General features: G+C 44.9%; 1 protein-coding gene across 1 annotated transcript; it reads right to left on the bottom strand.

Annotated features, from left to right (window-relative positions):
• Positions 1-5190: 5190 nt before the first annotated feature.
• LOC100277394 (what's this factor1) lies at positions 5191-6825 on the bottom strand. The gene has a single exon (NM_001150962.3). The coding sequence runs from the start codon at positions 6749-6751 to the stop codon at positions 5255-5257; it is 1497 nt and encodes a 498-aa protein (NP_001144434.1). The 5' UTR covers positions 6752-6825; the 3' UTR covers positions 5191-5254.
• Positions 6826-14251: the final 7426 nt, after the last annotated feature.

Raw genomic sequence — 14251 nt, 5'->3', positions numbered from 1 at the left:
CCGAAAACATGGCAGCCGCATGCATGCGGTTTCTATTTTTATACAGATCCAAAATTTATGGCAAAAATCGTGGGAGTTTCCATTGCATGTGCGCAAATTACGAACAGCATAAATCAAGGAATTGCCTTTCCAATGTGCATGCAGTAAACTGATATACGAACTCCGTGTTTAAGCATAAAATTTTACAGTTTTTGTGTAAATAATACATGTGGTAGGCATAAAACACAATAATCGAAAAGAAAACTGCGCCGGATCGGAGGATGTCACGCGCGATCATCGCTGCGCGCATCTCGGGCCTTCCGTGACACCGCTCGCTCGAACATCGCGCCTCATGCGTCACCGTCGATACTCGCACGTCGACGGGCGTCGCTTGCTCACCGGAGTGCCACCTCCTCGGGACCTCGGGGACGCCGCCGCTTGCCCGCACAAGGGCCCCGCTGTCGCTTGCCCTCTGGATCGGGGAGCCGACGCCACCGACCTGGGAACCGCCGCCACTACTCCGGATCGAGGAACCTCCGCAACCGCGCATCGAGGTCATGGAGTTGCGGCCACCGGCTAGGGGTCCACCGCCACGCACGCTCTGGGGCAATCGCCGTCGTCGCACGCGGCGTCGCTAATGAATCGGGGTGGAGCGTAAAAAACTGAACCCTAGCACTGCGGGTCCTGTTTTATAGACGTCCGGATATGGTCCAGCTCGACCGGATTGCACCGTTCGACCTGGGCTTCCTCTAGTTATTGGAAGCCCAGGGCTCCTAATATATAAACTATATATATATAGGTATAACGGGAGCCCTGGGCTTCCAATAGTTAAAGGAAGCCCAGGCCGACCACCCCTACAAACTGGTTCAACCCAGCGCGCCCAACCAGCCTGTCGGGTGCGCCACCTGCCCCACGTCTGTTAGCGCAAAAAAAGGAATGCATGCATGAGTCAAACATGATCCAATGCATGCGCGTAAATTTAGGAAAAATATGTGTGGCGGTTTTTATTTTTAAATGCTTTATTTTCTCCATAAATTTAGGATCGCTGCAACAGCCATACAGCTAAACACGTAAGGATCATTTTATGATATATACTGAGACTAAATATGCTACACTGTGTAGATAATTATGCAATTCGGTATACTGCGTAAAAATCTGTTAGCATGCGCACAAATTTATGATGAAAATAATGTGCAATGAAAGGAAATGAATTGCATGCTTAGAAACAAAAAAACATATTTAATGTTTAATTTGCTTCATAAATATAGTATCCCTCCAAAAACCATGTAGCTAAACACATTATAACTAGTTTATGATTTATACTTATACTAATTATACTACACGGTGTAGGTATTTATGCAATTTGGTACACTGCGTAAAAAAATCTAGCATGTTGTTCACTGGTGGACGCATCTCCAAGTTGGAGCGTAAAAACCTTAAGTTTTAAACATAAAATCTCTCAATTATAAGCGTAAATATCTGGCCAATGTGAGAGGTCGATAGCTCTGGTAGGTTGTTATTACGATCCTATTTTTATGGCAGATTCGAAAAATATGGCAGTCGCATGCATGCAGTTTCTATTTTTATACAGATCCAAAAATTATGGCAAAATGCATGCATGAGTCAAACACGTTTCCTTGTATGCGCGTAAATTTAGGAAAGATATGCGTGGCAGTTTCTATTTTAAATGCTTTATTTCCTCCATAAATTTAGGATCGCTACAACAGACATGCAACTAAACTCGTAATGACCATTTTATGATATATACTGATACTAAATATGCTACACTGTGTAGATATTTATGTAATTCGGTATACTGCGTAAAAATCTGCTACCAGCTACATGCACACGAATTTATGATGAAAAGAATATGCAATGAAAGAAAATGAATTGCATACATAGAAACAAAAAATCACATTTAATGTTTTATTTCCTTCATAAATATAGGATCCCTCCAACAGCCATACAGCTAAACGCATTAGAACTAGTTTATGATGTATACTGAAACAAATTATACTACACGGTGTAGGTATTTATGCAATTCCTTACACTGTGTAAAAAAATTGGCATGTTGTTCACTGGTGGACGCATCTCCGGGTGGAGCGTAAAAACCTTAAGTTTTGAGCATAAAATCCCTCAATTATAAGCGTAAATATCGAGTCAATGAGAGGTTGATAGCTTTAATAGGTTGTTATTACGATCCTATTTTTATGATAGATCCGAAAAACATGGCAGTCGCATGTATGCGGTTTCTATTTTTATACAGATCCAAAATTATGGTAAAATCGTGGGAGTTTCCATTGCATGCGCGCAAATTACGAACAACATAAATCAAGGAATTGTCTTTCCAATGTGCATGCAGTAAACTGATATACGAACTCTGTGTTCAAGCATAAAATTGTACAGTTTTTAGCGTAAATAATACATATGGATGTCACGCGCGATCATCGCTGCGTGCATCTCGCGCCTTCCGTGACGTCGCTGGCTCGAACATCGCGCCTCATGCGTCGCCGTCGCTACTCGCACGTCAACGGGCGTCGCTTGCTCGCCAGCCTTGGAAGTGCCGCCTCCTCGGGGCTTCTCGGACGCCGCCGCTTGCCCGCACAAGGGCCCCGCTGTCGCTCGCCCTCTGGATCGGGGAACCTCCGCCACTACTCCGGATCGAGGAACCTCCGCCACCGCACGTCGAGGTAATGGAGTTGCGACCACCGACCTGGGAACCGCCGCCACCGCACAAGGGCACTGCCGTCGCTCGCCCTCTAGATCGGGGGCCGCCGCCGCCGGCGTGGGAACCGCCGCCATCGCATGTCGAGGTCAGAGCCGCGGCCACCGCAGCCACCGGCCGGGAGTCCACCGCCGCGCGCGCTATCGGGCAACCGCCGTCGCTAATGAATCGAGATGTGGCGTGAAAAACTGATCTCTAGCACTACAGATTTTCTTTTATAGACGTCTGGACCTGGTCCGGCTCGACCGGATTGCACTGTCTGGTCTGGGCTTTCTTTAATTATTGAAAGACTAGGCTCCTAATATACAATATATATATATATATATATATATATATATGGAACTTTAAGTGCCATACAAATCTACATTTTTTTTCTTATCGCTATGTTTTAGCGATCCTGCGTTTTCAAAGAGACCTCTAGCTAGTTTTCTTTGGTTCCCTATGATAGCTTTTGTTTGGATGTAGTATCATACATTCATTGCATCTCACTGTGTCCCTTGCGTTTCTTAACGCATGCTGGTATGTTTGGTTTGACGTTAAAGTTGTATGAGGCCGTGACCCGAGCTGTCCAATCTTCCTATTTCTTTCTGGCCTTGGCCTTGGCCGCCGCCGCTGACCGGAGTCGTGGCGCTGGTCGATGGATGTGCCGGACCGAGCTTTTGTTTGCTTCCGGTGCGAAAAGGGAGGGCATCTGCCGATGACTGAACTACTGAAGGGGGCTGACCCTGACCCTAACCCTGCCAGCAGCATTAGTCCACTTTTCCACTACGTGCGCGGTGGCGTCATGAGCGTGAGCACGCGTTGCGTCATCCAGGACAGGTGGGCCTTATTACCTACGGTAGATACGAGACGCGTGCGGAGAAGTCGCCGACGACGAGAGCGAGAGGCGGTCGCATCGCAGAGGAGCGATCGCTCTTGGAAAGCTCCAAGCGGCATGGTGTCCAAGCAGCAGGAGCCCACATCTGCACAGCACAGGAGGAGTTCCAATTTCCAAAACGATCGCCGACAATTTGCGTATGCTCTGTACTGTGTTTGGAGGCTGCACTGATACCGACTCCGACCCCGAATTGTATGCCTTGCCTGGTAAGCAATTGCCGCTCTTCCTTGACTGCCGGGGGGGGGAGCTAAAACAAAAGCTATATCAATTACCAGGCAATGCAACTCAACTTCCACAGAGTAAAACAGCAGAGACCCAATTTTCCAAGCAAGACGGTGAGTTAAAACACAAATTTATACTTACTCCTTAGTATATACTTCAAGTCAGAACACACAGTTTACATCAGGAGTAAGGACCAATCATACCTCTCACAGATCTCTGAAAAAATGGCAGATTTCAGACCATCACTGCAGCTTATAAACGAAACTGTGTGTCAATGGTATACTGTAGGCCCCTAATGTTCTGGCTGCCTGCCTGTCCAGACAGACAGACAGGTGATGGAAGTGGAAGATATGTCTCAACTTATATGAATGAGAAAGGCCAGAAATCAGCTTTGGCAAAAAAAATAAAAAAAAAATGGCATAGATATTGCACGACAAGAGTAAACTGGACTAATGCTTCCTTGAGTGTCAGCAGTGTCACTTAAATCCCTATGAGTTCATTTTGGATATCCCATTCCCAGTTTCCTGCCTCCACCTTCTTGTTGTGCACTCAACTTAAACAACCGACAGATCATTAGGTCAAGGGGTGAAATGGAAAGAGAGAAAAAAAATGACAATGCTCTTGGTTCCAGTGGCTGTTACTTACTAAGAAAAATGTATGTCTCGGAAACAAAAAATAAAGTATAGGCATGGTTGTGCTGTTCCAAAGTTATTTGCCATGCAGACCACTGGGGGAAAAAAATCAAATTACTACGCTTGGGGGAATAAATAATTGGAGGCTGTCGTTCTGGACATCTTCACCAAGAATGGATAGAGACAATAATTCTGTTTCTGTGTTCTTTCCCTCGTTTTTTATGATCACCAGCAATAGCAACTGAGCTGAAAACTTTGTAAGAACTGGCTGGCTGTAGAGGTCAGAACTATTCCTTTTTTTCCCTAAAAAAGCATGACTTCATAGCAACTGGATTTTTTTTTTCATGAAAAAACGGGTCAAGATGTCCAACAAAGATGCTAGATATTCATGCATAGCCTACTGATACACTATCCTGACATATAGTTCAGTGCATACTTCGGGGTGTTTGGTTTATAGGGACTAATTTTTAGTCCCTCTATTTTATTCCATTTTAGTCTATAAATTGCCAAATATGAGAACTAAACTAGATAACTGTTACTACAATTCAAAACTAAGAAACACCAACCGCGTTGATTATGCACATTTATATGAAATATAGGCTTACGAATCTGTATGCCTTTAACATTCACTAGAGGATTGTGCTTGTATAGTGACTTTTTAGCATTGCCATGTGGGTTCCTCGAAGGGTGATGTGCTTGGTGACAGGAATCAGCAGGGCGACTCAAAAGACAAAGGGCTTTGCAACTAGATACTATGATAAAAGAACTAAGATTATAGATTAACGATTCTATCAATCAGAAGTTCAAAAACACCTCAATTTACCACCGTTCCCTTGGTCTGCCATCAGGAAATACAGGAACAGGTGCGCTGCCGTTGGCAGAACCATCAGCAATTTTCATGGCGACCTTGACTTCGTCGTCTCCAAAGTCTGGCGGTGAGTCATCGTTCTCACCAAACCAGCCATCACCCCACTCGTAGTCAGCATCCGATTTGCCACCAGAAAGCTCACTAATCAGATCTTCCATATCAGAGAGCCCCTCATCTTCATCGTCGTATTCCTCGTCACTCACTTGGTCCCGCGACTGCAATGATCCATTCATTCCCTCAGCCTCCTCGCCAGTCCCAACTGCGGCCCTTCTGGGGAAGCGTGGTACGGCCACAAGAGCCCTCATTTTCTCCTTAAGTAGCACCAGCTGGTTCTTCTCGACCAGCTGCGAGTCCTTGTACGCCTCACGGAGGAAGACCGAGTCCCTATCCCCTTTGAACGATACGTAAAACATGTCCGGGTGACGAATGATCATGCCGCGCAGGGACTGCGAGAACCTGAACTCCTCCCTGAAGTGCGTGAGGTGGTCCACCAACGTGCGCTTCTCCACCGTTAAGCTAAGAATTTCATGAACCACTCCACAAGCGTGCTTTTCCTTCTCGTCTGATCCGGAGCGCAGGTGCGAGAAGTCGGCATATGGGGAAATGTAGGGCATCTCCTTGAACCGCGCAATCCTCCTGGCCTCCCCCCGCGTCAATTTGAGGCCCTTGGGGAGCCTGACACGGTTGAACTTGAGTGGGCGGTCGATGATGAGGTTCCTCTCCTCAGCTTCCCTCGCCCGGCTCTCCTCCTCGGCGAGCTCCGCCGCGGAGACGGCGAGCTCGGGGTCCCAGTGCGTGAGCTCCAGCGCCGGGCCCCGGTCCATCCGGACGACGCGGAAGTACTGCGGGTACCTGAGGCAGACGGTGTCGCGGAACTCGGGCGGGAGGCCGAGGTCGTGCTTGAGGTGCGCGACCTTCTCGATGAGGATGCGCTTCTCCTGCGACATCATGAGCAGCTTGCGGAGCTTGGCGACGGCGAGGCCCTCGGACTCGTTCCTGAGGCGGAGCTCGTCGAGGTAGAGGCGCTCGGCGGCCGGCGTGAGGCGGAAGCGGAGGGAGTAGACGCCCTCCTCGACGACGTCGAAGACGCCCGGGAAGCGCCTGAGGAGCGCGATGAGGCGGCGCTTGCGGGTGAGGCCGAGGTCGCGGCGGAAGCGGCCGAGCTCGCGGAGGCTCATCACGCGGTCGGGCTGCGCCACCAGGATGTTGCGCAGCTTGAGCACCAGCTTGAGCTTCTTGTCCCGCTGGATCACGGTGTCGAAGGGGGCCTCCTTGCGGCGCTTCACGGCGGCCTGCGCCACCACCGCCGCGGGCCGCGGGCGGAGGCGCAGCGGGAACGGCGGCGGCCGCGGCGGCGGCGGGAGCGGGGCGCCAAGGAAGAGCGACTTGGGGGACCTGGTGGCCGCGGCCGGCGCGAAGGGGAAGGGGAGCAGCAGCTTGGCGTCCATTTCCGCCGTCGCCGCGTTGGGGGGGAGTGGTAGGCTGGTAGGGATAAACCTCTGCTGCTCCGCTTGATGGGTTTGGATATTTTTGTTTTTTTTTTTGGTGGGTTCAGTTCTGGGTGGCGATTGGCGATATTTCGTTGAGGATGTGGGCTCGGCCTTTGAAGTACTTGGGCCTTCCTTGAGGTCCATGTTATGGGCCGGACCGGTTGCTGGTTTCCCTCTCGTGTCTGCTAAGGGCATGTACAATGAGTGTCTTAAGTTGTGTTTTAGAGTGTGTCTAGGGGGGTGAATGTAAAAAAACTCAAGACATGTATCTTGACGAAGACACAGTGTCTTAGCTCTATGTTCGAGATAGGAGGCTAGCTGATTGGTCACTTTAATTTATTGAATGCTCTGATTGGTACAATGAATATGGTAAGACACACGTTTTAGACACGACCACTGTATTATGTTGTGTTTTAGCTGTGTCTTATACTTGGAGTACCGTGCAGCCGTATCTGGGTTGTACATGCCCTAAAGATTGCAAGCACATGATGATTGATTTACATGCGCTTGAACTGAACAACTGCAGTGCGGCCACCAAGGCGAAGGCACCAAATCACGATGCAAAACGATAAGACCGGCCGGCGACCTTACCGAGAACGGAGGTGGCATCACGGGAAGGTCTCATACTCTCGTTGCCCTCCATGCCAAGAAGGCGGACATGTTTTCTTCGTATATTAATACTAGATGAATACTCGTACGTTGCTATAGAATGAACATCTTTCTCTTGCAGCTGTAGCATCGCAAAACAATCTCTATCTCTCTTTGCCTCTTGTTGTGACTGCTATTGCTACAATAGTAATAGCGGACAAAATAAAGTGGGCAACAACAAGAGAGAAAACGACAACTCTCCACAACTGTCAAGTAAGTTTTACAAAGAATCAATGTTGAGCTTATCTAAGGACTCAATGCCATCAAGCATGGGCCAATTTTACATCATATTCGTTCTGTATTGTATAACAAAGAAATGAGACAATCAAAACTATAAGATGGTCTATGGAATGTATGCAATGAGCTTGTCAACATGAAGAACCAAATTATAAATGTATGGGGCATTGCAGCTCGAGGTTGAAGCATCGAGATAACAAAGTGGCATATCAGGATAAGGAGGTTTGGGTCCTGCTAGCCACTTCAACTTCCCGTTGACAATGTCAAGTTGCAGACTTCCTCCAGATTCATCAAAAGCATACTGAAATAGTGAAATTGAAAGTCGCCTAGAGGGGGTGGATAGGCGAAACCTGAAATTTATAATTTTAAATCCAACTAGATCCCTTGATTAGTGGTTAGAACAAGATACACAATTATCGGAGTATAAAAACTAAGTCATTTGCTTGTAAAGAGTATTGCTTTCAAATAATGCGGAATTGATAAATCAATACAATTAATAAGTCTATGAGAATAAAGCAAGAGGACTTAGATAAGAAGAGCAATAACACAAGTTCTTTCTTGCAAGGTGTTGCTTCACTAAATGAGAATTTAATTTGAAGCAACATCAAATAATGCTAGCAAAGAATATTGCAAGGAAAACTTAGTATGAGGGAAAGCAAACAAATCACAAGAAATGAACACAAGAGACACGGGTGATTTGTTTTACCGAGGTTCGGCCCTCGAAGGCCTAGTCCCCGTTGAGGAGTCCACTAAGAACGGGTCTCTTTCAACACTTTCCCTCTCTCCACCGATCACCAAAGACCGGCGAGCTCTTCTTCTTCTCAAGGATCACTTAAGACCCTGCAAGGATCACCACACTCTTTGGTGTCTCTTGCTAGCTTTACAAACCTCCAAAACTTTGGAGGAAGTTCAATGAGAGTCAAAACTCCACGCGCAAATGAACACAAGATGTAGCACACACTTTCTCTCAATGAATCTCACAAGGCACTAGCCCTAAACTCAAACGAGTAGCTCTCTCTTGCTTGCTCTCTCTTTTGTGGCACTTGTGTTGGTTGTAGTGGTCTAAATCTCGTGTATAGGATGGATCAATGAATAGAGGTGGTTGGGAGGGCTTGAATATGTCAACTATATGACTTGGAATGTTGCTTGGGCTCCCACACTTTGAAGTGGCCAGTTGGGGTGGTATTTATAGCCACCAACCAAATTGTAGCCGTTGGAGAAGGGTGCTGGCGATGGGCGCATTGGACAGTCCAGTGCGCCACCGGACAGCGTCCGGTGCGCCGCCACGTCATCCTCCCGTTAGGGCTTGGAGCTGGTTGACCGTTGGAGGCTTTGTTCTCATGCGGCACCGGACAGTCCGGTGCCCCTCTGACCTTCTGCTCTGACATCTGAATTGCACTATTCACTTTACAGAGTCAACCGTTGCACGCAGGTAGTCGTTGCTCCGCTGGCACACCGGACAGTTCGGTGGTACACCGGACAGTCTGGTAAATTATAGCGGAGCTGCGCCTGAGAAACCCGAAGCTAAAGAGTTTGAGGTCGATCCTCCCTGGTGCACCGGACACTGTCTGGTGGCACACCGGACAGTCCGGTGCGCCAGACCAGGGCACACTTCGGTTTCCTTTGCTCCTTTGTTTTGAACCCTTTATTTTAACTTTGTATTGGTTTATTGTGAACCTTTGGCACCTGTGGAACATATAATCTAGAGCAAACTAGTTAGTCCTATTATTTGTGTTGGACAATTCAACCACCAAAATCATATAGGAAAAGGTTTGACCCTATTTCCCTTTCAATCTCCCCCTTTTTGGTGATTGATGCCAACACAAACCAAAGCAAATATATAAGTGCAGAATTGAACTAGTTTGCATAAGTTAAGTGCAAAGGTTGCTTGGAATGAAACCAATATAATTATTTCTACTAGATATGCATGGATTGTTTTGTTCTTATTGAAATTTTGGACCACGCTTGCACCACTAGTTTTGTTTTTGCAAATTCTTTTGTAAATCATTTTCAAAGTCTTTTTGCAAATAGTCAAAGGTATATGATTAAGATTGAAAGAAGCATTTTCAAGATTTTGAAATTTTCTCTCCCTGTTTCAAATGATTTTCCTTTGACTTAAACAAAAACTCCCCCTCAATGAAATTCTCCTCTTAGTGTTCAAGAGGGTTTTACAATTTTTTGAAGATACTAGAACTTTCTCCCCCTTTTGAAAACACATTAATATACCAATTTGAAAACTTTATTTTTTAAAAAAAAATCATAGGTGGTGGTGCGGTCCTTTTGCTTTGGGCTAATGCTTTCTCCCCCTTTAGCATGAATCGCCAAAAACGGATACTTGTGAGTGAAATATAAGCCCTATGTAAATTCTCTCCCCCTTTGGCAAACAATATATGAGTGAAAGATTATACTAATGTGGAGAGATGGCGGAATACCGGCAAAAGGTTAGATAATAACGATGGTGTAGAGTGGAAGTGATGTCTTTGTCGAATACTCCATTTCCCTTTCAATCTAAGACTTAATACACAAGATACTCATGAAAGCATATTAGTCTTAGCCTTGGCACAAGAGAGATAGGAAATATGCAAATGTACCAAAGGAAAGAGACATGGTTAAAAGGATATATCAATTAAGCTTATACAGTTCTATTAATATAGATTGCTCCCCCTAAATATGTGCCTTGAGAGGAATACAGATTTTGGCCTTAAATGCCAAGTGCACATAATTAGGTTAATGAGAACATATCTATATCATAGAAACTATGAAGTGCAATGTGTCATAATAAAGGAGTGATGCCCACGACAGACTATGCACTTATGAAAGCATGTTATAAACATCTTAAGCATTTTCCCTTAAGGATTTCAAAGAGGCTTAAGGAACATCCACCTTTGGAACAAAGGCAGCTTATCCTCGTTACAAGGTTAAGCTTTAAGCTCTTTGATAATAAAATTACTTCATCTAGTTTTAACAAAGATGCATTAATGCAGGAGTGAGATTTTTGAGAAGTTAAACTAGGTATGAAGCAGGGTTAATGCTTGGACATGCTTTCTCTTCCTTTTATACAAGATATGCAAAGAAGGTAGAGAAAAAGGAAGATCTAGGTACATGTTTAAATAAGAGGAAGTAGTTTTACCCTTTTGTACCTTCACATAGAGACGATGTCTTCATTGTGTTTTGTCCTTAGTTTTAGTTGCTTAAGACCTATATTCAAGACAATGTATGGAAATATTTTGCACAAGAGAGAGTTTTACAACTAGTGATCCTTCTCCAAGTCATTTGTTAGCATATATCAAATGGATCACAAATTGCATAAATGTATCATGAATTCTCCTTTTAACTTAGTGCATATCAAGAGAGATATCGATTGATAGTATATGCGACACTAAGAAACATAAGTGTTAATTGAAGTTATTCTATGATCAAACAAATAACAGATGTGATCAAAAGAACAACATACGCATTAGATAAGCTTAGAATAGGAGAATCCAGTAAATATGCTACTTTAGCAATGAAAGCTACAATCCTTGATAAAGGTGACATTATTTTAACTAGGTTGGATTGATATATAGTAGCATACTTCATGAGAAACTTATTCTCATGCAAGAGACTATATGAGATTACTAAGATAAAGCGATAGTCTCAATATAATCAAGATATAGAAATGGACTCCCCCTAAAGATATGTGAAAGGGAATTAGGCTTACACATATTTCCTATAACTAATTTTGGTGGTTGAATTGCCCAACACAAATAATTGGACTAACTAGTTTGCTCTAGTGTATAAGTTATACAGGTGCCAAAGGTTCACACTTAGCCAATAAAAAGACCAAGTATTGAGTTCAAACAAAGGAGCAAGGGCCAACTGAAGGCACCCTAGTCTGGTGCACCGGACTGTCCGGTGCACCACCGGACAGTGTCCGGTGCACCAGGGAAGACCGACTTCAAACTCTTCACCTTCGGGAATTTTCGGAGCAGACGCGCTATAATTCACCGGACTATCCGGTGTACACCGGACAGTGTCCGGTGCTCCAAGAGAACGCGGCTCCGAACTCGACCGCCTCGGGAATTCGCTTCGGCTGCTCCGCTAAAATTCACCGGACATGTCCGGTGTACACCGGACTGTCCGGTGTGACAGCGGGGCAACGGCTACTTCGGCGCCAACGGTCACCTGCAGGCGCATTAAATGCGCGCCAGGGCGCGCAGAAGTCAGACACGCGCGTCATGGCGCACCGGACACTCTACAGTACATGTCCAGTGCGCCACCGGACATCCAGGCGGGCCCAGCAGTCAGAGTTCCAACGGTCAGAACCCTAACGGTCGGGTGACGTGGCTGTCGCACCGGACATGTCCGGTGCACCATACGACAGACAACCTTCACTAACAGCTAGATTTTGGTTGGTGGCTATAAATACCACCCCAACCGGCCACTTCAAGGTGTGGGAGCCCAAGCAACATTCCAAGTCATCTAGTTGACATACTCAAGCCCTCCCAACCACATATATTCATTGATTCATCCTATACACAAGATTTAGTCCACTACAACCAACACAAGTGCCATAAAAGAGAGAGCAAGCAATTGAGAGCTACTCAATTGAGTTTAGCCCTAGCGCCTTGTGAGATTCATTGAGAGATAGTGTGTGCTACATCTTTGTGTTCATTTGTGCGTGGAGTATTGACTCCCATCGAACTTCCTCCAAAGTTTTGGAGGCTTGTAAAAGCTAACAAGAGACACCAAAGAGTGTGGTGGTCCTTGTGGGATCGAGAGTGATCCTTGAGAAGAAGAAGAGCTCACCGATCCTTGTGTGATCGGGGGAGAGAGGGAAAGGGTTGAAAAAGACCCATCCTTAAGTGGACTCCTCAACGGGGACTAGGCCTTCGAGGGCTGAACCTCGGTAAAACAAATCACCCGTGTCCATTGTGTTTATTGCTTGTGATTTGTTTGTTTTCCCTTGATCTAAGTTTTCTTGCACCATTATTTGCTAATATCATTTGGTGTTGCTTCAAGTTAAATTCCCATTTAGTGAAGCAACACGTTCCAAGAAAGAACTTGTCCTAGTGCTCTTCTCATCTAAGGCTTCTTGCTTTGTTATTCTATAACTTATTAGTTGTATTGATTTATCACTCCCGCATTATTTAGCAATACTCTTTTCAAGCAAGAACTTAGTTTGTATACTCCTATATTTGTATATCTTGTTCTAACCACTAATCAAGGGATCTAGTTGGGGGATAAAGTTTTAATTTTCAGGTTTCGCCTATCCACCCCCCTCTAGGCGACTTTCAATTGGTATCGGAGCTAGGCACTTCATCTTGAGTCTAACAACTCGAAGTGATGGCTCGTAGAAGATCCCAAAAGAACAAGAAGACCCAGGAGAACACAACTCGGAAGGAGGTAACTCTTGAGATTTTATTTGATGATTGTTCTAACTATGATTCATGGTCATCTAGTGTACTAAATGCTTTTAGAACTCTAGATCCTCGATTAGAACAAATTATAGACAAGAGTATCTTCCCTCCTAGTTATAATGGAAAAATTATCTCCGAGGAGGATCAAAGTTGTTTTCGCTTAAACTACCTAGCTTTTGACATCTTAAGTAATTCTCTTAGCAAAGAAGATTATCGTGCCTTCATATCAAATTATGATGAATCCACCCATGATGCGCATGATATTTGGACTAGAATTAAAAGCAAATTTAATGAGTCCAAACATGATAGTTCATTTTGTGCTTCTACTTCCTTTGGTATTTGTGATACTAACCCTTGCAAGGAAGAAGAAGAAAATAAACGATGGAGACCAAACGATGAATCCACCTCTCCAAAAGGTTTGTCTTCCCATTTCGATTCCCACGTATGTTGTGTGGCTAATGAAAATGATAGCGGAAGGACAAATGAGGATGTGGAGGAAGAAAGAAGCTTTGTGCAACTCTACGCTCGCCTAAGCCAAGAAGATAAGGCGGTCATGCTCAAGCTTCTAGAAAGAGCGAGAGAGCAAGGCGAAGCTCGTCAAAGGCTAGAAAGTATTCTCTCAATGAAGATGCAATGCTTTGACGAGTTGACTAAAGAACATGAGGAGCTAAAATGCTCTCATGTTGATTTGGTCCAAAGGTATGAAACTATTTCAATTGAGCAAGATAACGCTTTACATTGTATCGCTCAATTAGTAAATAGAAGTACCTTGCTTAAGGACCAAGTAGAAAAGCTAAAGGTTGAAAATCTAGCTTTTCAAGAAAAATATGATATGCTCTTATGCTCTCATGAAAATCTTAGAGATGATCATATCATATTAGACATTGCTCATGAGGTTGTGATAGAAAACTTAAAATCCCAACAACCTCACTCATGCACATGTATTCAAATTGATACTATATTACCATGTGCTAATGCTTGTTGTCCGTCGACAAGCATATCTTCCTTTGAGCTAGAATTTGCAGGAACAAACGATGATTCATATCAAAAGCTCAAGGAAGAAAATGAGAGGCTGAAGATGAGCTTGACACAACTAAAAGGGAAGTGCATTGCTCAACCTTCTCAAGATAAATGTGACCACATGGTGAAGAAGCTTGAGACGGGAACAACCGTG

This window comes from Zea mays, chromosome 8 (assembly GCF_902167145.1).
Source record: "Zea mays cultivar B73 chromosome 8, Zm-B73-REFERENCE-NAM-5.0, whole genome shotgun sequence".
In the NCBI taxonomy this organism is placed as follows: Eukaryota; Viridiplantae; Streptophyta; class Magnoliopsida; order Poales; family Poaceae; genus Zea; species Zea mays.
This window is presented reverse-complemented; position numbering and strand designations above follow the sequence as displayed.

What these genes read in the sequence shown, in the direction of transcription:
- LOC100277394 (NM_001150962.3), bottom strand. Translation starts at nt 6,751, where the DNA reads ATGGACGCCAAGCTGCTGCTCCCCTTCCCCTTCGCGCCGGCCGCGGCC.